General features: G+C 38.7%; 1 protein-coding gene across 2 annotated transcripts in view; it reads right to left on the bottom strand.

Moving 5' to 3' along the window:
- The window catches only part of LOC128666779 (zinc finger protein OZF-like), a 74,630-nt gene extending 51,306 nt beyond the window's left edge, over positions 1 to 23,324 (bottom strand). Inside the window, exons 1-3 of one of the 2 annotated variants that reach the window (XM_053721570.1) lie at positions 23,251 to 23,324; positions 22,139 to 22,244; positions 9,616 to 9,720 (exon numbers count right to left, since the gene is read on the bottom strand). In XM_053721570.1, coding sequence (XP_053577545.1) covers positions 9,616 to 9,720; positions 22,139 to 22,216 — 183 coding nt within the window. In that variant the 5' untranslated portion in view covers positions 22,217 to 22,244; positions 23,251 to 23,324. The remainder of the gene's footprint in view (positions 1 to 9,615; positions 9,721 to 22,138; positions 22,245 to 23,250) is intronic. The other variant, XM_053721571.1, reaches the window with a different exon arrangement.
- Between the last annotated feature and the right edge of the window lie 328 nt (positions 23,325 to 23,652).

Genomic DNA, 23,652 nt, shown 5'->3' with positions numbered 1-23,652 from the left:
TTTTTGAAAAGTAGACACCCTAGGGTATTTCAAATGCTGGTATTTTAACACTTTCCATGCACTAATTCAAGCACCAGTCTTTGGCAAACTTTTAGGTAGTCATTTTTTTGTGTTATTTTTCATACACATTGTACTTTAGGCATGGATTCTCAATTCCTGTTATGTGTTACTGTCAAAAAACACCTCAATATGTGTTCAACAACATCTCCCGAGTACAGTGATACCACCCATGTATAGGTGTGTTGGGTTCCCTGGGGGCTAAAAGGCCTTATTTTTAGGGGGCGCATTCCAGTTTTCCAACTTGAAATTTTCACATCTGTCATCATGCACCCATGTCCTATTTGGAACATTTCTGAAGCCAGCCAATGTAATTTACCCCCAACAAACCATATATTTTTGAAAAGTAGACACCCTAGGGTATTTCAAATGCTGGTATTTTAACACTTTCCATGCACTAATTCAAACACCAGTCTTTGGCAAACTTTTGGGTAGTCATTTTTTTTGTTATTTTTCATACACATTGTACTTTAGGCATGGATTCTCAATTCCTGTTATGTGTTACTGTCAAAAAACACCTCAACATGTGTTCAACAACATCTCCTGAGTACAGTGATACCACCCATGTATAGGTGTGTTGGGTTCCCTGGGGGCTAAAAGGCCTTATTTTTAGGGGGCGCATTCCAGTTTTCCAACTTGAAATTTTCACATCTGTCATCATGCACCCATGTCCTATTTGGAACATTTCTGAAGCCAGCCAATGTAATTTACCCCCAACAAACCATATATTTTTGAAAAGTAGACACCCTAGGGTATTTCAAATGCTGGTATTTTAACACTTTCCATGCACTAATTCAATCGCCAGTCTTTGGAGAATGTGTGTGGTGGTATTTTTTATTTTTACACACACATTGCTTTTTGGCTGTGATTTTGGAGAATGTGGTAAAAGTTATTGCAAGAAAACAGTCCAGGTTGTTTTCTGTAAGACCTCCTGAGTACACCTATGCCCCCCATGTATAGGTTTGCCAGGATTTTGGGAAGGTTCTGTTACAATTTTATGACTTGCAATTTTAGTTAAAAGTGAGAGTATTTCTTCTGATAGGCCTATCTTTAGTTTGGGGCCAAGCGCATTACCCCAGGACTATTTATTGTCATGAAAGTTTATATATTTGAAATGTAGACACCCCAAGGTATTGTATATGTAGTGCTTTGATGCCTTTGATGGAACCGTTTTAGCCAAAAAAAAATGGAGACAGTGTATGGTGGTAATTTTTTAATTTTCAGATTTACATTGTTTGACTATAATTTAGGAGAGCCTGTTGTAAGTTATTGCAAAAACATAATACAGGTTGTTTTCTATATGACCTCCTGAGTACACCTATACCCCCCATGTATAGGTTTGCCAGAAGTTTGGGAAGGTTCTGTTATGTCTTGTAATTTTAGTTAAAAGTGAGAGTATTTCTTCTCATAGGCCTATCTTTAGTTTGGGGCCAATCGCATACCCCAGGTCTATTTATTGGCATGAAAGTGTATATATTTGAAATGTTGACACCCCAAAGTATTGTATATGGAGTGCTTTGATGCCTTTGATGGAACCGTTTTAGCCAAACAAATTGGAGACAGTGTATGGTGGTAATTTTTCAATTTTCAGTTTTACACACACACTGCTTTTTTACTCTAATTTAGGAGATCCTGTTGTAAATTATTGCAAAGAAAAAGTCTGGAGCAGTAAAAGTAAAAAAATAAAATAAATTCAGGAACAGTAAATGTAAAAAAAATTAAAATTTCACCAATGTATGGTAGCGTTTAAAGCAGTCACCAATGCAGAGTCCAGGTTGTCCAGGGCAATCAGGACAGTAGAATGTGGTATCCTTTCTCAGCCCCCTTTTATAGCAGACTCTGCATCTTTTTTGTGGTTTCTGCTGTGTGGTAGTATGAGGAATTTTAAAAATAAAGTGGGTAGCCCCAACTCTGCTTTCCCCCATCACCGCCTGGGGAGCAGGTGCATCTTGGTACAAAATCACCGAAATGACCTGGAGCTGGAACTGCAAAAAAGTGAGTTTCATTTCGGGATTTGCTTTTTTGTTCAACAAGAAAGCGTTGTAGGTTGCAATTTGCATAAGATAAATTGCAACCTTTTTGTACCAGGCCCTTGTCTTCCGCATAATTAGGTAGGGTTGAAGCAGCTGATCTGCCAGATCAACCCCACCCATATGCCGGTTATAGGCCTTGATGCACACTGGCTTGTTTGTGACCTCAGCTGTGCCACGTACAGAGACCTCCACAGTCCTTTCAGTGTGGATGGTGCTGAGAAGGTATACATCCTTCTTGTCTCTATATTTGACTGCCAAGAGCTCCTCTTGGCGCAGAGCTGAGGTCTCCCCTCTTCGTAGCCGGGTGCGTGACAGTTGCTCTGGGAATCCTATGCGGATAGTACCGCAAGCTACTGTATCAAAACAATACAGTAGTTTGAATAAAAGGACACTTGTATAGAAATTATCAAGATACAAGTGGTACCCTTTGTTCATTAGGGGTTGAATTAGGTCCCAGACAATCTTGCCACTGATTCCCATATGTTCTGGGCAACCTGGAGGGTCAAGCTGGGTATCCTTTCCCTCATACACCCGGAAGGCCTGAGTATACCCACTGTCGCTCTCACAGAGCTTATACACTTTCACTCCATACCTGGAGCGCTTGGAAGGAATATACTGCTTGAATCCCAGCCTTCCCTTATACTTCATCAGGGATTCATCTACGCAGATATTCTTTCCAGGTGTATAAGCCTCTGCAAACCTGGCAGTGAAGTGGGTTATCAGGGGGCGGATCTTGTACAGCCTGTCAAATTGGGGATGCTCCCTAGGGAGGCAAAGGCTGTTGTCATTAAAATGCATGAAACGAAGTATCATTTCATACCTTTGCCTAGGCATAGACTGTCTGTAAATGGGGGTACAGCAGATGGGGCTAGTGCTCCAGTAGGAGCGGATGGATGGCTTCTTGATTATGCCCATCAGCATTGTGAGTGCCCAGAATTTTAGAAATTCTGACACGTCAATGGGGGCCCATTGCTGCTTTGCCCAAAAATACTGAGGCTTAGCAGCACGGAATTGCTGGGCATACACATTAGTTTGGGAGACAATGTTCCCCAAAACATCATCCCCCATAAAAAGCTGCATAAATTGAAGGGGGGTAAATCCTGTGACATCCAGATTGATGCCAGGATTTTCTGTGAAAGGAGGGATATCTGGCCTCTGGAGATTAGGCACTACCCACTCCTCAGCAGCTGGAGCAACACGTCTCCTTCTGGCAGGGGGCTCAGAAGCCACAGATACATCACTAGCACTAGATTCATTTCTAGATACACTTATTTCACTAGATGATGTATCTGAGCACTGACCAGGGTCAAAATCAGAGCCTGCGTCAGAGGCATCAGAATCTGAAGCCAGGATGGCATAAGCCTCGTCAGCAGTATAAAAACGCTGTGCCATTATAAATATATATTAATGCCTAAAGCAGTGATCTACACACAGAAGGGGTTAATGGCTTTTACAAACAAATTAAATAGCAGTGATATCAATGCCTAAAGCAGTGATCTGCGGCACAAAAGGGGTTAATGGCTTTTACAAACAAATTAAATAGCAGTGATATCAATGCCTAAAGCAGTGATCTGCGGCACAAAAGGGGTTAATGGCTTTTAAAAAAAAAAAAAAAAAAAATAGCAGTGATATCAATGCCTAAAGCAGTGATCTGCTGCAGAAAAGGGGTTAATGGCTTTTACAAACAAATTAAATAGCAGTGATATCAATGCCTAAAGCAGTGATCTGCGGCACAAAAAGGGGTTAATGGCTTTGGGTCTTACAATAAAATTAATCAATGCCTAAGCAGTGATCTACGCACAGAACCTACGTTAATGGCTCTTACAAAAAAAATTAAATAAATTTAAATAAATGCCTAAGCAGTGGTAAAGCAGTTATCTGCAGCAAAAAAGGGGTTAATTGCTATTATAAGAGACTTTGGGTCTTACAATAAAATTAAATAAATATTAACCACCGCCTAAAGCAGTGATCTGCGCACAGAAGGTGTTATACAGGCTCTTCTAAGAGTCATTATCAATGCAGTGATATCAACGCCTAAAAATATTAACTATAATCAATGCCTAAAGCAGTGATCTAAAAAATTAATTAAAAAAATTATATTTTTAAATTAACCCCTAAAAAAATGCAGACAGCAAAAAAGGTGCTGCTGTGTGCTCCTGTGCAAGATCAATGCTTATGCAGAGATCAATGGCACAGATGGGGTTAAAAATGATATATTTATATATATATACCAACAACAGAGTGGCTCTGAAAAGAGCCTTTGGGTCTGATATTTTTCAAAATTTAAATGCAATGGCACTCTCCCTCTCAATACAGATCTGTCTCTCTCCTTCACTAAACAACAAGTGAGGAGAGGGAGGCAGATCCATGGTGGTCATAGTCAATATTTACAAATATTGACTTGATCAACCAAATGGTGATCACTCTAACAAGTGATCACATTTAGAGGCAATTTCTGATTGGATGTTACTAGCCTGCCTCTAATGATGAGGCAAGCTAGGAACACCCTCCAGACTGAAGCCATGCCCTTAGAAGGGCAGCACCCGGCACCATCTTGCCTGCAGATACCATCTTGTCTGCAGGCAAAGTATATAAAAATTTAATTTTATTTCAAATGTTCCCTTTTTTTATTTTATTTTTTTTTTAAAAACATCATATGCTGAGTGCCTTTACCCAACAAGGCACTCAGCATGTCAGGGGCCAGCATCGGAAGCGATCAAATGCTTCCGATGCACTAAACTGCCGGGAGTTTAAGATCTGAAGCTCCCCGGCAGTTTAGTTACGTATTGCACAATGCCTCAACATGCAGGCATTGTAGTAATACAGTTAGAGCAAATGAAGCGATCATCGATCGCTTGCAGTGCTCGTTTTACCGGCTGACGTACCAGGTACGTCAATTGTCATTAAGTGACAGTTTTTCACTGACGTACCTGGTACGTCAGCTGTCACTAAAGGGTTAAAGTTTGCCATCAAGGGGTCCATTTATCAAGCTCCGTATGGAGCTTGAAGGGCTGTGTTTCAGCCTGCTCTGAGGAGGCGGACAGAGATCGCGCAAAATCAACCCGATCAAATACGATCGGGTTGATTGACACCCCCTGCTAGCGGCTGATTGGCCACGAATCTGCAGGGGGCGGCGTTGCACCAGCAGTTCACAAGAGCTGCTGGTGCAATGCTGAATGCAGAGAGCGTATTGCTCTCCGCAATCAGCGATGTCTGTCGGACCTGATCCGCTGATCGGATCATGTCGGACAGACATTTGATAAATAGGCCCCCTAAAGTTAAAAGAATGGAAATTCCAAAATTACCTCCTCAACACCAAAATTTAATAATATAATATACTTTTTAATTGAAGATTTTAAAGGGACATAAAACCTTTTATTTTTCTTTCTCTATTTAGATAGAACTTACAATTTTAAACAACTTTCCAATGTACTTCTATTATCAAATGTATTTATTTGTCTTATTATCCTTTGTTGACAAGCAGGAGGGTAAGCTTATGAGTGTGCAGATGTTTCCAGCACTATATGGCAGCTGTTTTGTAGCAATGTTATACATTAGCAAGAGCACTAGATGGCAGCAGTTTTATAATAATGTTTTACATTAGCAAGAGCACTAGATGGTAGCAGTTTTATAACAATGTTATACATTAGCAAGAGCACTAGATGGTAGCAGTTGTATAATAATGTTATACATTAGCAAGAGCACTAGATGGCAGCAGTTTAATAACAATGTTATACATTAGCAAGAGCACTAGATGGAAGCAGTTTTATAACAATGTTATATATTAGCAAGAGCACTAGATGGCAGCAGTTTTATAATAATGTTATACATAAGCAAGAGCACTAGATGGTAGCAGTTTTGTAACAATGTTATACATTAGCAAGAGCACTAGATGGAAGCAGTTTTATAACAATGTTATACATTAGCAGGAGCCCTAGATGGCAGCAGTTTAATAACAATGTTATACATTAGCAAGAGCACTAGATGGCAGCAGTTTTATAACAATGTTATATATTAGCAAAAGCACTAGATGGTAGCAGTTTTATAACAATGTTATACATTAGCAAGAGCACTAGATGGCAGCGGTTTTATAATAATGTTATACATTAGCAAGAGCGCTAGATAAACAGCAGTTTTATAACAATGTTATATATTAGCAAGAGCACTAGATGGCAGCAGTTTTATAACAATGTTATACATTAGCAATAGCACTAGATGGCAGTCGTTTTATAGCAATGTTATACATTAGCAAGAGCACTAGATGGCAGCAGTTTTATAATAATGTTATACATTAGCAAGCGCACTAGATGGCAGCAGTTTTATAACAATGTTATACATTAGCAGGAGCACTATATGGCAGCAGTTTTATAACAATGTTATACATTAGCAAGAGCACTAGAGGGCAGCAGTTTTATAACAATGTTATACATTAGCAAGAGCACTAGATGGCAGCAGTTTTATAACAATGTTATACATTAGCAAGAGCACAAGATGGCAGCAGTTTTATAACATTGTTATACATTAGCAGTAGCAATAGATGGCAGCAGTTTTATAACAATGTTATACATTAGCAAGAGCACTAGATGGCAGCAGTTTTATAACAATGTTATACATTAGCAAGAGCACTAGATGGCAGCAGTTTTATAATAATGTTATACATTAGCAAGAGCACTAGATGGCAGCACTATTTCCTGTTATGTAGTGCTTCAAGCATGTGCACGCTAACTATCTAGATATCTCTTTAACAAAGAATAACATGAGAACAAAGAAAATTTGATTACAGAAGTAAATTGGTAACTTTTAAAAAAAAAAACAGAATTTATGCTTACCTGATAAATTTCTTTCTCCTACGGTGTGTCCGGTCCACGGCTTCATCCTTACTTGTGGGGATATTCTCTTCCCCTACAGGAAATGGCAAAGAGAGCACACAGCAAGAGCTGTCCATATAGTCCCCCCTCTGGCTCCGCCCCCCAGTCATTCGACCGACGGTTAGGAGAAAAAGGAGAAACTATCGGGTGCCGTGGTGACTGTAGTGTATGGAATAAAAATAATTTAAACCTGACTAAAAGCCAGGGCGGGCCGTGGACCGGACACACCGTAGGAGAAAGAAATTTATCAGGTAAGCATAAATTCTGTTTTCTCCTACATTGGTGTGTCCGGTCCACGGCTTCATCCTTACTTGTGGGAACCAATACCAAAGCTTTAGGACACGGATGAAGGGAGGGAACAAGTCAGGTTACCTAAACGGAAGGCACCACGGCTTGCAAAACCTTTCTCCCAAAATAGCCCCCGAAGAAGCATAAGTATCGAATTTGTAAAATTTCGCAAAAGTATGCAGAGAAGACCAAGTCGCTGCCTTACAGATCTGATCAACAGAAGCCTCGTTCTTGAAGGCCCATGTGGAAGCCACAGCTCTAGTAGAGTGAGCTGTAATTCGTTCAGGAGGCTGCCGTCCGGCAGTCTCATAAGCCAATCGGATGATGCTTTTCAGCCAAAAAGAAAGAGAGGTAGCAGTAGCTTTCTGCCCTCTCCTCTTACCAGAATAAACGACAAACAAGGATGAAGTCTGTCTGAAATCCTTTGTTGCTTCTAAATAGAATTTTAAAGCACGGACCACATCTAAATTGTGTAACAAACGTTCCTTCTTCGAAACTGGATTCGGACACAGAGAAGGAACAACTATTTCCTGGTTAATATTCCTGTTGGAAAGCACTTTTGGAAGAAAACCAGGTTTGGTACACAAAACAACCTTATCTGTATGGAATACCAGATAGGGTGAAGTACACTGCAAAGCAGACAATTCAGAAACTCTTCTAGCAGAAGAAATAGCAACCAAAAACAGAACTTTCCAAGATAGTAACTTAATATCTATAGAATGTAAAGGTTCAAACGGAACCCCTTGAAGAACTGAAAGAACTAAGTTTAGACTCCATGGAGGAGTCATGGGTCTGTAGACAGGCTTGATTCTGACTAAGGCCTGTACAAATACCTGTACATCTGGCACTGCTGCCATACGTTTGTGCAACAAAACAGACAGAGCAGATATCGGTCCTTTTAGAGAACTCGCTGACAACCCTTTATCCAAACCCTCTTGGAGAAAGGAGAGTATCCTAGGAATTTTAATTTTACTCCAAGAGAATCCCTTGGATTCGCACCAACAGATATATTTTTAAACAAAACCGTTACTGTCTCTTTGAATAATAAAAAGAGCACACTTTATTTCTGAATGTTTGAAAAACTATGAAGGAAATATCCGATCTTTTGAAAGTATTGCACACCAAATCTAACCCCTTAAATGAGCAAACCAGAGCTAATTGTTCAATTTGCCATTTTAAACCCACTACAGTCCCTGCTACAGCCTTTGCTGCAGCTTTTACCTTCCTTGGGGGTTATTCAACACAGAAATAAGCCTTCCTGAAATCGTTTTTATGGCCACAGGACCCTCTCACATGAAGCTGCATGCACTTGCTTCCAAAAGTAACTGCGCAACTGAGGCGCGAAAATGAGGCCTCCTCCCTCTGCATACCAGAGTGAAGGGGCCTTCCTGACTAGATTAGGTGTCTAAACAACTGCCAGGCATAATAAAAACGTTCCCAAAGGTGTTTCAAAGTCACAAAACACTCCAAAAGTCATATAAATAATATATAAATCAATCGATTTAGCCCACAATTCAACCAGTATAGAGCCCATTTATAAGCCTTCATTCTGTTATGAGTCTAAGAAAATGGCTTACCGATCCCATAAGGGAAAATGACAGTCTTCTAGCATTATTATGTCTTGTTAGAAAAGAGACTAGTCATACCTGGAGCAGAAAAGTCTGCAAACTGTTCCCCCCAACTGAAGTTCTCTGGTTTCAACAGTCCTGCGTGGGAACAGCAATGGATTTTAGTTACTGTTGCTAAAATCATACTCCTCTTTTAACAGAACTCTTCATCACTTTCTGTTGTAGAGTAAATATAGTACAAACCGGCACTATTTTAAAATAACAAACTCTTGATAGAAGAAATAAAACTACAACTAACACCACATACTCTTTACCATCCCCGTGGAGATGCTACTTGTTCAGAGCAGGCAAAGAGAATGACTGGGGGGCGGAGCCAGAGGGGGGACTATATGGACAGCTCTTGCTGTGTGCTCTCTTTGCCATTTCCTGTAGGGGAAGAGAATATCCCCACAAGTAAGGATGAAGCCGTGGACCGGACACACCAATGTAGGAGAAATTGTATTCTCTATCTGGTTCATAAAAGAAAAATGTTGAGTTTTATGTCCCTTTAACTTCATGCTTTTAATGTATATACCCAAGTATACATATGTATCTGCTCCAAATCGAAAAACTGTAATGAGACCGTTGGAATAAAAATGTAGTATACCCCATATACAAATGAATGAGGACAATGCCAGGCTGCAATCGGCCTATTCTAATATTTTCAAACTATTTTGAATGTAAAGTAAACACAAGTGTAAATAAACAAATACAGCTGGTCACAGGGACAGGCAGATGTTATTATGTCATATCAGCTCTCACCTCCCCAGTCAGCAGGCATATAATCTGCAGGGTGTGGGTCAGTATTCTCTCTGTCGTCATCTTGTCCCCGGTCATCTGACTCGCTGTCAGTGAGTTAGTCACGCGCTGCAAGAGAGAAACGTACAAACATCACTGACTCCTCTCACATCACGTGAGTGTATCCTGTATCTCACTGTCACATCACGTGTGCGTATCCTGTTATCATATTCTATATCTCACTGTCACATCACGTGTGTGTATCCTGTTATCATATTCTGTATCTCACTGTCACATCACGTGTGTGTATCCTGTTATCATATTCTGTATCTCACTGTCACATCACGTGTGTATCCTGTTATCATATTCTGTATCTCACTGTCACATCACGTGTGTGTATCCTGTTATCATATTCTGTATCTCACTGTCACATCACGTGTGTGTATCCTGTTATCATATTCTGTATCTCACTGTCACATCACGTGTGTGTATCCTGTTATCATATTCTGTATCTCACTGTCACATCACGTGTGTATCCTGTTATCATATTCTGTATCTCACTGTCACATCACGTGTGTGTATCCTGTTATCATATTCTGTATCTCACTGTCACATCACGTGTGTGTATCCTGTTATCATATTCTGTATCTCACTGTCACATCACGTGTGTGTATCCTGTTATTATATTCTGTATCTCACTGTCACATCACGTGTGCGTATCCTGTTATCATATTCTGTATCTCACTGTCACATCACGTGTGTGTATCCTGTTATCATATTCTGTATCTCACTGTCACATCACGTGTGTGTATCCTGTTATCATATTCTGTATCTCACTGTCACATCACATGTGTGTATCCTGTTATCATATTCTGTATCTCACTGTTACATAACGTGTGTGTGTATCCTGTTATCATATTCTGTATCTCACTGTCACATCACCTGTGTGTATCCTGTTATTATATTCTGTATCTCACTGTCACATCACGTGTGTGTATCCTGTTATCATATTCTGTATCTCACTGTCATATCACCTGTGTGTATCCTGTTATCATATTCTGTATCTCACTGTCACATCACGTGTGTATACTGTTATCATATTCTGTATCTCACTGTCACATCACGTGTGTGTATCCTGTTATTATATTCTGTATCTCACTGTCACATCACGTGTGTGTATCCTGTTATCATATTCTGTATCTCACTGTCATATCACGTGTGTGTATCCTGTTATCATATTCTGTATCTCACTGTCACATCACGTGTGTGTATCCTGTTATCATATTCTGTATTTCACTGTCACATCACGTGTGTGTATCCTGTTATTATATTCTGTATCTCACTGTCACATCACGTGTGTGTGTATCCTGTTATCATATTCTGTATCTCACTGTCACATCACGTGTGTGTGTATCCTGTTATCATATTCTGTATCTCACTGTCACATCACGTGTGTGAATCATGTTATATTTGCATCATGGTCATATGACAAGACAATCACCTTGTGTAGCAAACCTAAGCACGTGAATAAAACTCAACAAGGATGGCATGAGAGTAGAGCCTACCTAGCTATGCATTTCAACAAATTATACCTAAATAATGAAGATAAACTTCCTTACACTGAATAGGGAAATAAGATGAGAGTGCACGTAAGCTCGCTCCTTCCGCTGTCCCGGGACAGACATACTGATTTGTTGCTTAGAAGCCCTTTACAATGGGATGTGGCTACTGAGAAACTTTTGAGGTAAAATATCTTCCTTTTTTACATAGAGATGTTCAGGTGATATTTTCTAGTCAGCTTTTTACAGCTATACTGCATCACTTTCAAGTGTTTAAACATGGGGGTATTATGGCCCTTTAAGCATTGCATTGCAAAAGAGAAAAAAAAAAAATATATATATATATATATATATGTATATATATATATATATATATATATATATTTAAAATAATTTTTATTGAGGTTTTTGTATGATACAACATAAAGGAGAATATCAAGTTTGTCACACATACAATGAATAAATATCCATTAACTTTTCAGGTAATAATATTAATACTTTGTTCATAACAATATAATGGTCAGGAGAATGGGGAGCCTAAAAATTCGGGCTGAGTAACATATATAGCTTACTAGCTCCATAAGTCTCTATTACACTAGTAGTGACAAAAGAAAAATGTCTACCTGTATAAGAAAAGTATAAAATTAGACATTCTTTATAACAATAGATGTCTGAAACATGAGTGAAGAAAAATAAACTGGACAAACATAAATGAAACCTCATTTTTCTTTTAGAACATGGATGTGAAGTAACTACTGCCCTGGCCACTCTTGGACATGCTATGTCAAATGGTAGCTACTTAAAACTAATTAATAAACATGCAAGTAAACTGAATAGTTGTGCAACATATTAGAAAAAAGAGTACAGTGAACAAAAGTCGCTCGTATAATAGGGAGGGGGGGGGAGTGTCCTTCTAGCTTCAGTATGGATATCTTCCGAAAAGTATGATGACCAGTGCTGGATTTATATTTATTTATTATATAAAGTATCTTGGACCTTATTATAGTTTGTAAAGGTATGCTAAGATTGGTGCTTATGGCTCAAAAAGGGTTACTCATAATTCAAATATAGATGTTCACTATGTAAAACCTTGTAGCAGTTTATGGTAACCAGACCTCCCTTGTACTAAAAGGAGGTGATGATGTGAGCTTACTTTGTACCTAGCAGTGACTAAATTATATAGACATTTCCACATCTCCCAGTAAAACAATTTTCTGTGCATATTGTGAGTGCCTGGGCGTAAGGGAGAGAGCTATTGTGTTGTGGTAATACTATGAGCAAGGGACTAGTAGATTATTGGGCCTTAGCAAGTATATATATGTATAACCATAATTTTGTCACGAGTTGTATGTGGCTTAGCTAAACAAAGGTTAATTAGGTGCTCATATATTAGTATAATATCAATAGCAACATATTCTCACAATGACCAATAGTCTCAAACAATATATCAACGTAACCAAAAATAGTGGCATATATTAATTTTTGAGTATGAACCTAGGGTATAGGATGATATATATATTCACATAAATAAAGAAGTAGGGGCCCCACAGCACTTTAAAGTAGATGTCAGGGTTTGGGAGAGTAATACCTATTCATACCATTAGGTGATACACTATTGTGAAAAGTTGAGTACATGCGATTAATACGTTTTTACTGCTATTATGTATAGTACATTCCTTGTAAGGTCTTTGTAAATGGGTAGTTATTTGGATTTGTGCTAGCTGGGGTTAGCAAATAAATAACGGAAACAAGCAAACACGTGTGAATTACACGCAGTAGTATTAGCAACCGACTACCTATGATTTATAATCATCAAGTATAAAATGACTCTCTTTGGGGTACATGGTTACTAGCTATGCACATGCAGGATCCATAGGAAGCCCAATAATTGCCTAAATATATCAATATCAACTATATAGAACAAGAAGGGAAAAATGTATATTGTAGTTAGCCTTACTATAATGGACTAGTTATATTTATTAACATGGAAGCATAAATAGTAAGCACAGCAACAACCGCTATTTCAGCTTTGTATTGCGTGAATACTTAGATCGGTAACAAAGGAATATAAACAAAACAGCTATGCATAAAAGAAAATATGACCCCTAGAGAAAAGAGAAGGGGGTAGATTAAATCTACAACGTAAATCTTTAGCCCACTCCAACTGCTGGTGGACAAGGAAAGACAGGAAGTGAATATCCCAGGCCACACTCTACTTCAATTGCAATATTCGGGTCTATAGGCAAAGGGCTGCAGGGATATAGATCGATGACATCATGCAGTATAATACATAGTCTGTCTAGAATAATTAAGCTATAAATTGTTATCTACATCATTGTTCTTTTTTGTGAAAGCAGTAGACCCCTCACTTAGCGATATCACCTATGAGGGTAATCCATCTTAATAATCTCGGGTCTCTAGTACGCATTGTGAAGTTATATAGAGCAAGTGAAAGGTACTTATTGTTGTCTGCCCTTTTAAGTGATAAACTAGGATTATGGTTTAGGCCAAGGTAAGGTAATAAGAGAGTGAACCGGTAAAGGGATAAAGACAGAAGGTAATATTTAAAGTCATATAGTGCGATCAAATTATAACATAAAAAGACAAAATATAAGGCCCCAAGCTAGGACTCAACTGAAATTAATACTGGTATGGACACACAGTCACGATGACCCCATCAATAAAGCAGATTATCATACTGGGGTATCAGTCCAGGGATATAAATAAATTCAGCCAATACCATATCTGACCTTATGCTGTATTCTGTAGTCTATAGCCCATAAGTTGTTGTAGGTAGAGCTGGTCTCTGGATCCAGCAAGATATGTATGCTGATATGAGTAAAGTCACTAGCCCTTTGCCTCTCATCATCGGCATTGCAGGGACCATAAGCGAAGGGAGATGTAGGGACTTGGGCACGAAAGTCGGCCGCACCCTCCTGATGAGAAACCAGGGCCATTCTTTTAATTGTTGTCTCTCCAGGATGATGTCTGATAGTTGGCTGTTGCGAGAGCAAGCTCTGCATGGAAAGGTGCGGCTCCAGACAGCGCCCTAGGACACGCTCCACACATTCGGAATCCATTATGGAGCTGTCAGGTGAGAGTGAGCTGACTGGGGGAGGTGTCATGTCGATGTCCTCATTGCTTGTGTCAGAGTGCCTGGGCTTCCCTGGCTTCACTAAATAAGGCATTAAAGATGGTAATATGCCAAGTCGGTCCAGAGATAGGGGGCAAGTATCGGGCCCAGAGGTAGTGAGTCGTTTGACTTTGTTTGCCACAGAACCATTCTTTACTATCTTAGCAAGGGCAGTGAATTGAGTATTCATCTTTTGCTCCAGGTTGGCAAGTAGATCACATATGGTCTTATGGTATAGCTCCATTTTATATCAGCAGTTAGATGGACTTGCTTAACCCGGCAAACCCGGGGGGGGGGGGGTTTAGAGTTGATATAGGAAGGCCGCAGCCTCGCCTCGCCAATAGTCCGGTCTAGAACTCCAGATGGTGTGATCGCTATAAAAATATCATCTATGGATGCAGGAGCATTTCCCAAAGTGGTATCTATATGCTGCATTCCTGGATTCTTAGTTGTTGCGTAGATATTCTACAGATTATCTTTTGAATATAAGGAGCCTCTAGATTTGCAGCCTGACATGGCTGCCGGCAGGACACGCCCCCCGAGATGCAAAATATTTTAACCCCTTAAGGACCGAGATATCTCCAAGTTTAAGGAATAGTCTAGTCAAAATTATTTTTTTATGATTCAGATAGAGCAGTCATTTTATGCAACTTTCTAATTTACTACTATCATTTTTCCTTTGTTCTCTTGGTATCTTTATTTGAAAAAGCAGGGATGTAAGCATTTGTGTCTAAATGTAGGAACCAATCAGCAAGCGCTACCCAGGCCCTAAACCAAAAATGGGCCAGCTCCTAAGCTTACATTCAAAAACAGATAGCAAAAGAACGAAGAAAAATTGATAATAGGAGTAAATTAGAAAGTTACTTAAAATTGTGTGCTCTATCTGAATCATGAAAGTTTAATTTTGACTAGACTATTGCTTTAACATGCCTAAATGACACAAGCAATTTTGGCATTTTTGCTGACTATTGTTTTCACCTTAAAGGTACATGAAATCCAGATCATGATTCAGATATAGAATACAATTTTAAACAACTTTCCAATTTATTTCTATTATTTAATTTTATTCCTTCTCTCGTTAATCCTTGCTGAAAGGTTTATCTTGGCAAGCTCAGGAGAAGCAAATAACTTAGGTTCTAGCTGCTGATTGGTGGCTGCATATATATATACCAATTATCATTGGCTCAGTCATGTGTTCAGTTAGAAACCAGTAGTGCATTGCTGCTCCTTCAACAAATGATACCAAGACAATGAAACAAATCAGATAACAGAAGTCAATTAGAAAGCTGTTTAAAATTGTATTCTCTATCTGAATCATGAAAGAAAATTTTTGGGTTTCATGTCCCTTTAATTGTCCGCTCTCTTGTTGTGCGCCCATACATAATATACGCTGTTTTAGCAGAAAAACAGGCCTTTCTAGTAATACCCCATATAGGTATATTAAATAACAATAAATAGGAATTTAAAGGGCCATAATACCCAAATGTTTAAACACTTGAAAGTGATGCAGCATAGCTGTAAAAAGCTGACTAGAAAATATCACCTGAACATCTCTATGTAAAAAAGGAAGATATTTTACCTCAAAAGTTTCTCAGTAGCCACATCCCATTGTAAAGGATTTCTAAGCAGTAAATCAGTTACTCTGTCTCGGCACAGAGGAAAGGGCGAGCTTACGTGCACTCTCATGTTATTTCCCTATTCAGTTTAAAGTGAAGTTAAAGTTTTCCTGTTTTTTAAGCTTTATTACATTACGCATATGCTATATAGTATGATCGCTATTGTTTTTTAAGTATTGCAATATATATGATGGTATTATAAACTATTCTTATTTACTCACGCTTCCATTATTAGCTCCTCCCTCCATGAATTTCCTTGTTTTTCACCCTATTAGGTACAGAGCGGTCCCACCCGCTCTATACGTACTTCAAAAGCGCGTTCTCGCTTGCCGGAGAATTTGCGCATGCGCAAACACTTCTCCATATATTCTATTTGCGCCTGCATGAGTAACATTCTATTGCGACCTTATGCTTGCTTTAATCTGCGCAGGCGCGAAACGGGAGCGAGCCCGGCTTGAAATGGAGAGGAAGTAACCCAAACGCATGCGCAGAAGGACAAGAACCCCAAACGCATGCGCAGAAGGACAAGAACTGTTGTGACATCAAATGACGGCTGCCTAACGGCCAGAGTTACCATTGGATGATGCACAAATGTGAAATTAATGGTTTAACAATAAATTTGCTTTGCATGGACTGTAAGCTAAAATCACCAAATTCAAAACTGCTACACAAAAGTATTTATTTGTAGACTTTAAACACCTCAGGGTATTTATCTACACATTATGTTTAACGCTTGTATCGCCAAGGGCAGAAAATAAAACTTGAGAGTAAAATAAAAAAATAAAAAAAACTTTATTAAAATAAATCTTTTACACTCTTATTACAGTACTAGGCGATAAGCCTGCCCAGAGGGAAGTCTATTTTTTTTAAAGTGAGGTCCATCTATCCCCCATCCCTCTGTCTCTGTCCCTATCCCTCTGTCCCTATCCCTCTGTCCCTATCCCTGTCCCTGTCCCTTTGTCCCTTTGTCCCTATCCCTTTGTCCCTATCCCTCTGTCCTATCCCTTTGTCCCTATCCCTCTGTCCCTATCCCTCTGTCCTATCCCTCTGTCCCTATCCCTTTGTCCCTATCCCTTTGTCCCTATCCCTCTGTCCCTATCCCTCTGTCCCTATCCCTCTGTCCCTATCCCTCTGTCCCTATCCCTGTCCCTGTCCCTTTGTCCCTTTGTCCCTATCCCTCTGTCCTATCCCTCTGTCCCTATCCCTTTGTCCCTATCCCTTTGTCCCTATCCCTCTGTCCCTATCCCTCTGTCCCTATCCCTCTGTCCCTATCCCTCTGTCCCTATCCCTCTGTCTCAAAATAACTCAGCACACAGCCATTAATGTCTAAACTGTTGGCAACAAAAGTGAGTACACCCCTAAGTGTAAATGTCCAAATTGGGCCCAATTAGCCATTTTCCCTCCCCAGTGTCATGTGACTCGTTAGTGTTACAAGGTCTCAGGTATGAATGGGGAGCAGGTGTGCTAAATTTGGTGTTATCGCTCTCACACTCTCTCATACTGGTCACTGGAAGTTCAACATGGCACCCCATGGCAAGAACTCTCTGAGGATCTGAAAAAAGAAATGTTGTTCTACATAAAGATGGCCTAAGCTATAAGAAGATTGCCAAGACCCTGAACCTGATCTGCAGCACGGTGGGGAAGACCATACAGCGGTTTCACAGGACAGGTTCCACTCAGAACAGGCCTCGCCATGGTCGACCTCAGCGTCATATCTAGAGGTTGTCTTTGGGAAATAGACATATGAGTGCTGCCAGCATTGCTGCAGAGGTTGAAGATATAATAAAATATTTATAAAAATGTGAGGGGTGTACTCACTTTTGTGAGATACTGTATATATGACATATGTACATATGCTTATGGCCATTCTATACAATAGCACTTCCTCTTCTGCACTATGTGTTTATACCATATAAATACCAGTTTACTCTTTATTAGCCTAAGCCTGACATCACTACATAAGCTGCCTATTGCTGTGTATGTGCGGTATTATCTATATATGACATATGTACATATGCTTATAGCCATTCTATACAGTAGCACTTCCTCTTCTGCACTATGTGTTTATACCATATAAATACCAGTTTACTCTTTATTAGCCTAAGCCTGACATCACTACATAAGCTGCCTATTGCTGTGTATGTGCGGTATTATCTATATATGACATATGTACATATGCTTATAGCCATTCTATACAATAGCACTTCCTCTTCTGCACTATGTGTTTATACCATATAAATACCAGCTTATCTTTATTAGCCTAAGTCTGACATCACTACATAAGCTGCCTATTGCTGTGTATGTGCGGTATTATCTATATATGACATATGTACATATGCTTATGGCCATTCTATACAATAGCACTTCCTCTTCTGCACTATGTGTTTATACCATATAAATACCAGTTTACTCTTTATTAGCCTAAGCCTGACATCACTACATAAGCTGCCTATTGCTGTGTATGTGCGGTATTATCTATATATGACATATGTACATATGCTTATAGCCATTCTATACAGTAGCACTTCCTCTTCTGCACTATGTGTTTATACCATATAAATACCAGTTTACTCTTTATTAGCCTAAGCCTGACATCACTACATAAGCTGCCTATTGCTGTGTATGTGCGGTATTATCTATATATGACATATGTACATATGCTTATAGCCATTCTATACAATAGCACTTCCTCTTCTGCACTATGTGTTTATACCATATAAATACCAGCTTATCTTTATTAGCCTAAGTCTGACATCACTACATAAGCTGCCTATTGCTGTGTATGTGCGGTATTATCTATATATGACATATGTACATATGCTTATGGCCATTCTATACAATAGCACTTCCTCTTCTGCACTATGTGTTTATACCATATAAATACCAGTTTACTCTTTATTAGCCTAAGTCTGACATTACTACATAAGCTGCCTATTGCTGTGTATGTGCGGTATTATCTATATATGACATATGTACATATGCTTATAGCCATTCTATACAATAGCACTTCCTCTTCAGCACTATGTGTTTATACCATATAAATACCAGTTTATCTTTATTAGCCTAAGTCTGACATCACTACATAAGCAGCCTATTGCTGTGTATGTGCGGTATTATCTATATATGACATATGTACATATGCTTATGGCCATTCTATACAATAGCACTTCCTCTTCTGCACTATGTGTTTATACCATATAAATACCAGTTTATCTTTATTAGCCTAAGTCTGACATCACTACATAAGCTGCCTATTGCTGTGTATGTGCAGGTATTATCTATATATGACATATGTACATATGCTTATGGCCATTCTATACAATAGCACTTCCTCTTCTGCACTATGTGTTTATACCATATAAATACCAGTTTATCTTTATTAGCCTAAGCCTGACATCACTACATAAGCTGCCTATTGCTGTGTACGTGCGGTATTATCTATATATGACATATGTACATATGCTTATGGCCATTCTATACAATAGCACTTCCTCTTCTGCACTATGTGTTTATACCATATAAATACCAGTTTATCTTTATTAGCCTAAGTCTGACATCACTACATAAGCTGCCTATTGCTGTGTATGTGTACGTGCAGGTATTATCTATATATGACATATGTACATATGCTTATGGCCATTCTATACAATAGCACTTCCTCTTCTGCACTATGTGTTTATACCATATAAATACCAGTTTATCTTTATTAGCCTAAGCCTGACATCACTACATAAGCTGCCTATTGCTGTGTATGTGCAGGTATTATCTATATATGACATATGTACATATGCTTATGGCCATTCTATACAATAGCACTTCCTCTTCTGCACTATGTGTTTATACCATATAAATACCAGTTTACTCTTTATTAGCCTAAGCCTGACATCACTACATAAGCTGCCTATTGCTGTGTATGTGCGGTATTATCTATATATGACATATGTACATATGCTTATAGCCATTCAATACAATAGCACTTCCTCTTCTGCACTATGTGTTTATACCATATAAATACCAGTTTATCTTTATTAGCCTAAGTCTGACATCACTACATAAGCTGCCTATTGCTGTGTATGTGCGGTATTATCTATATATGACATATGTACATATGCTTATGGCCATTCTATACAATAGCACTTCCTCTTCTGCACTATGTGTTTATACCATATAAATACCAGTTTATCTTTATTAGCCTAAGTCTGACATCACTACATAAGCTGCCTATTGCTGTGTATGTGCGGTATTATCTATATATGACATATGTACATATGCTTATAGCCATTCTATACAATAGCACTTCCTCTTCTGCACTATGTGTTTATACCATATAAATACCAGTTTATCTTTATTAGCCTAAGTCTGACATCACTATATATAAGCTGCCTATTGCTGTGTATGTGCGGTATTATCTATATATGACATATGTACATATGCTTATGGCCATTCTATACAATAGCACTTCCTCTTCTGCACTATGTGTTTATACCATATAAATACCAGTTTATCTTTATTAGCCTAAGCCTGACATCACTACATAAGCTGCCTATTGCTGTGTATGTGCGGTATTATCTATATATGACATATGTACATATGCTTATAACCATTCTATACAGTAGCACTTCCTCTTCTGCACTATGTGTTTATACCATATAAATACCAGTTTATCTTTATTAGCCTAAGTCTGACATCACTACATAAGCTGCCTATTGCTGTGTATGTGCAGGTATTATCTATATATGACATATGTACATATGCTTATAGCCATTCTATACAATAGCACTTCCTCTTCTGCACTATGTGTTTATACCATATAAATACCAGTTTATCTTTATTAGCCTAAGTCTGACATCACTACATAAGCTGCCTATTGCTGTGTATGTGCGGTATTATCTATATATGACATATGTACATATGCTTATGGCCATTCTATACAATAGCACTTCCTCTTCTGCACTATGTGTTTATACCATATAAATACCAGTTTATCTTTATTAGCCTAAGTCTGACATCACTACATAAGCTGCCTATTGCTGTGTATGTGCGGTATTATCTATATATGACATATGTACATATGCTTATGGCCATTCTATACAATAGCACTTCCTCTTCTGCACTATGTGTTTATACCATATAATTACCAGTTTATCTTTATTAGCCTAAGCCTGACATCACTACATAAGCTGCCTATTGCTGTGTATGTGCGGTATTATCTATATATGACATATGTACATATGCTTATAGCCATTCTATACAGTAGCACTTCCTCTTCTGCACTATGTGTTTATACCATATAAATACCAGTTTACTCTTTATTAGCCTAAGCCTGACATCACTACATAAGCTACCTATTGCTGTGTATGTGCAGGTATTATCTATATATGACATATGTACATATGCTTATGGCCATTCTATACAATAGCACTTCCTCTTCTGCACTATGTGTTTATACCATATAAATACCAGTTTATCTTTATTAGCCTAAGTCTGACATCACTACATAAGCTGCCTATTGCTGTGTATGTGCGGTATTATCTATATATGACATATGTACATATGCTTATGGCCATTCTATACAATAGCACTTCCTCTTCTGCACTATGTGTTTATACCATATAAATACCAGTTTATCTTTATTAGCCTAAGTCTGACATCACTACATAAGCTGCCTATTGCTGTGTATGTGCGGTATTATCTATATATGACATACGTACATATGCTTATGGTCATTCTATACAATAGCACTTCCTCTTCTGCACTATGTGTTTATACCATATAAATACCAGTTTATCTTTATTAGCCTAAGTCTGACATCACTACATAAGCTGCCTATTGCTGTGTATGTGTACGTGCAGGTATTATCTATATATGACATATGTACATATGCTTATGGCCATTCTATACAATAGCACTTCCTCTTCTGCACTACTTGTTTATACCATATAAATAACAGTTGGCTCTTTATTAGCCTAAGCCTGACATCACTACATAAGTTGTCTATTGCTGGCCTGTGTATGTGGACGATGGAACAAATAACAAAAGGCTGCTGGAAAATAACTGTCTCCTAAGGTGAATTTCTACAACACAATATTCCCAGAACAACTCTACACTTTTGTATTTGCACAAACACCTTAAACACCAGCTCTTTCTTTACCTGCGAGCATCTGTCACCTCTTGTTGCTAAGCAACTAATACACATAATCACTGCAGGAGGTTACCGTGGTGACGTTATGTTTTCTCACCTCTCCCGTCAGCAGGTAGAGAATCTCCAGGATGTGATTCAGGATCCGCTCAGGCAGCTTCTTCTTCATCTTGTTCATGGTCAGTGATATTGTGTAACACTCATACCTGCGGCCGTGGCACATACATGTCAGAGATTACACACAGACACAGGAATTTACAAATATAGATACACACAAATACCTATACATATATCTAAATACACATAAAACCCACCCCTAAAATATATATGCATACCTAACACACATGTCCACATACCTGCGCATATACATAGTACTTATATACCTACATATTACACATATGAAAACATATATACACATATCTTCATATACCCACCAACACACACAAAACTGATGAGAAAGGTAAGGGAACCTTATATACACTACCTAAAGATATATAATATTATAGAGGTTTTATCTGCCTCATACACACCTAGCCTCCTCCACAGTACCTTATATGCAGATATAAATTATTATAGAGGTTCCATCTGCCTAAGACACCGCCCCTGGTACCTTTTATACAGCCACATGATATTATAGAGAGGTTCTCTTTGCAACACACAGCACCTCCCCAGTACATTATATAAAAATATAGAACATTATATCCAGGGTCCCTCTGCAGCACACACAGTACCTTATATACAAATATATAGTAATATAGAGAGGTTCCCTCTACCATACACAGCCCCACCCCAAGACATTATAGTCTGGGTCCCTCTGCAGCACACACACAGCAGGGGCTGTACCTTATATACAGACATACATATTTTAGAGATGATTATTCTATCACACACACAGCCCCCCCAGTACATTATATACAAATATATAACATTATAGGCTGGGTCCCTCTGCAGCACACACAGCAGGGGGCTGTACCTTATATACAAACATACATATTTTAGAGATGATTATTCTATCACACACAGCCCCCCCCCCACCAGTACATTATATACAGATGTATAACATTATAGTCTGGGTCCCTCTGCAGCACACACACAGCAGGGGCTGTACCTTATATACAGACATACATATTTTAGAGATGATTATTCTATCACACACACAATGCATAATGTACAGACACAACTACAAAGGCTGCAGTGCTTACAGTTACCTACCTAAAACCACCATATTAAGAGGGTATCGGCTAGATCCCATCTGGCTAAAGGACCTGTTATGTCATAGCACTCACGTGACCGCAGTGCTCACTTCACCTCCTACAGGCAGCAGAAGAATTATGTCTTACTGTGTCGTGTAATTTACTGTGTACCTCTATCACTTATAGTGTAGATAACTTGTGTGTACCTGTGTTATATGTGTAACTCACTGTGTGTGCCTGTATCATATGTGCAACTCACTGTGTGTGCCTGTATCATATGTGCAACTCACTGTGTGTGCCCGTGTCATATGTGTAACTCACTGTGTGTGCCTGTGTCATATGTGTAACTCACTGTGTGTGCCTGTGTCACATGTGTTACTCACTGTGTGCACCTGTATCATATGTGTAACTCACTGTGTGT

Source organism: Bombina bombina, chromosome 7 (genome assembly GCF_027579735.1).
Source record: "Bombina bombina isolate aBomBom1 chromosome 7, aBomBom1.pri, whole genome shotgun sequence".
Lineage (NCBI taxonomy): Eukaryota > Metazoa > Chordata > Amphibia > Anura > Bombinatoridae > Bombina > Bombina bombina.
This window is presented reverse-complemented; position numbering and strand designations above follow the sequence as displayed.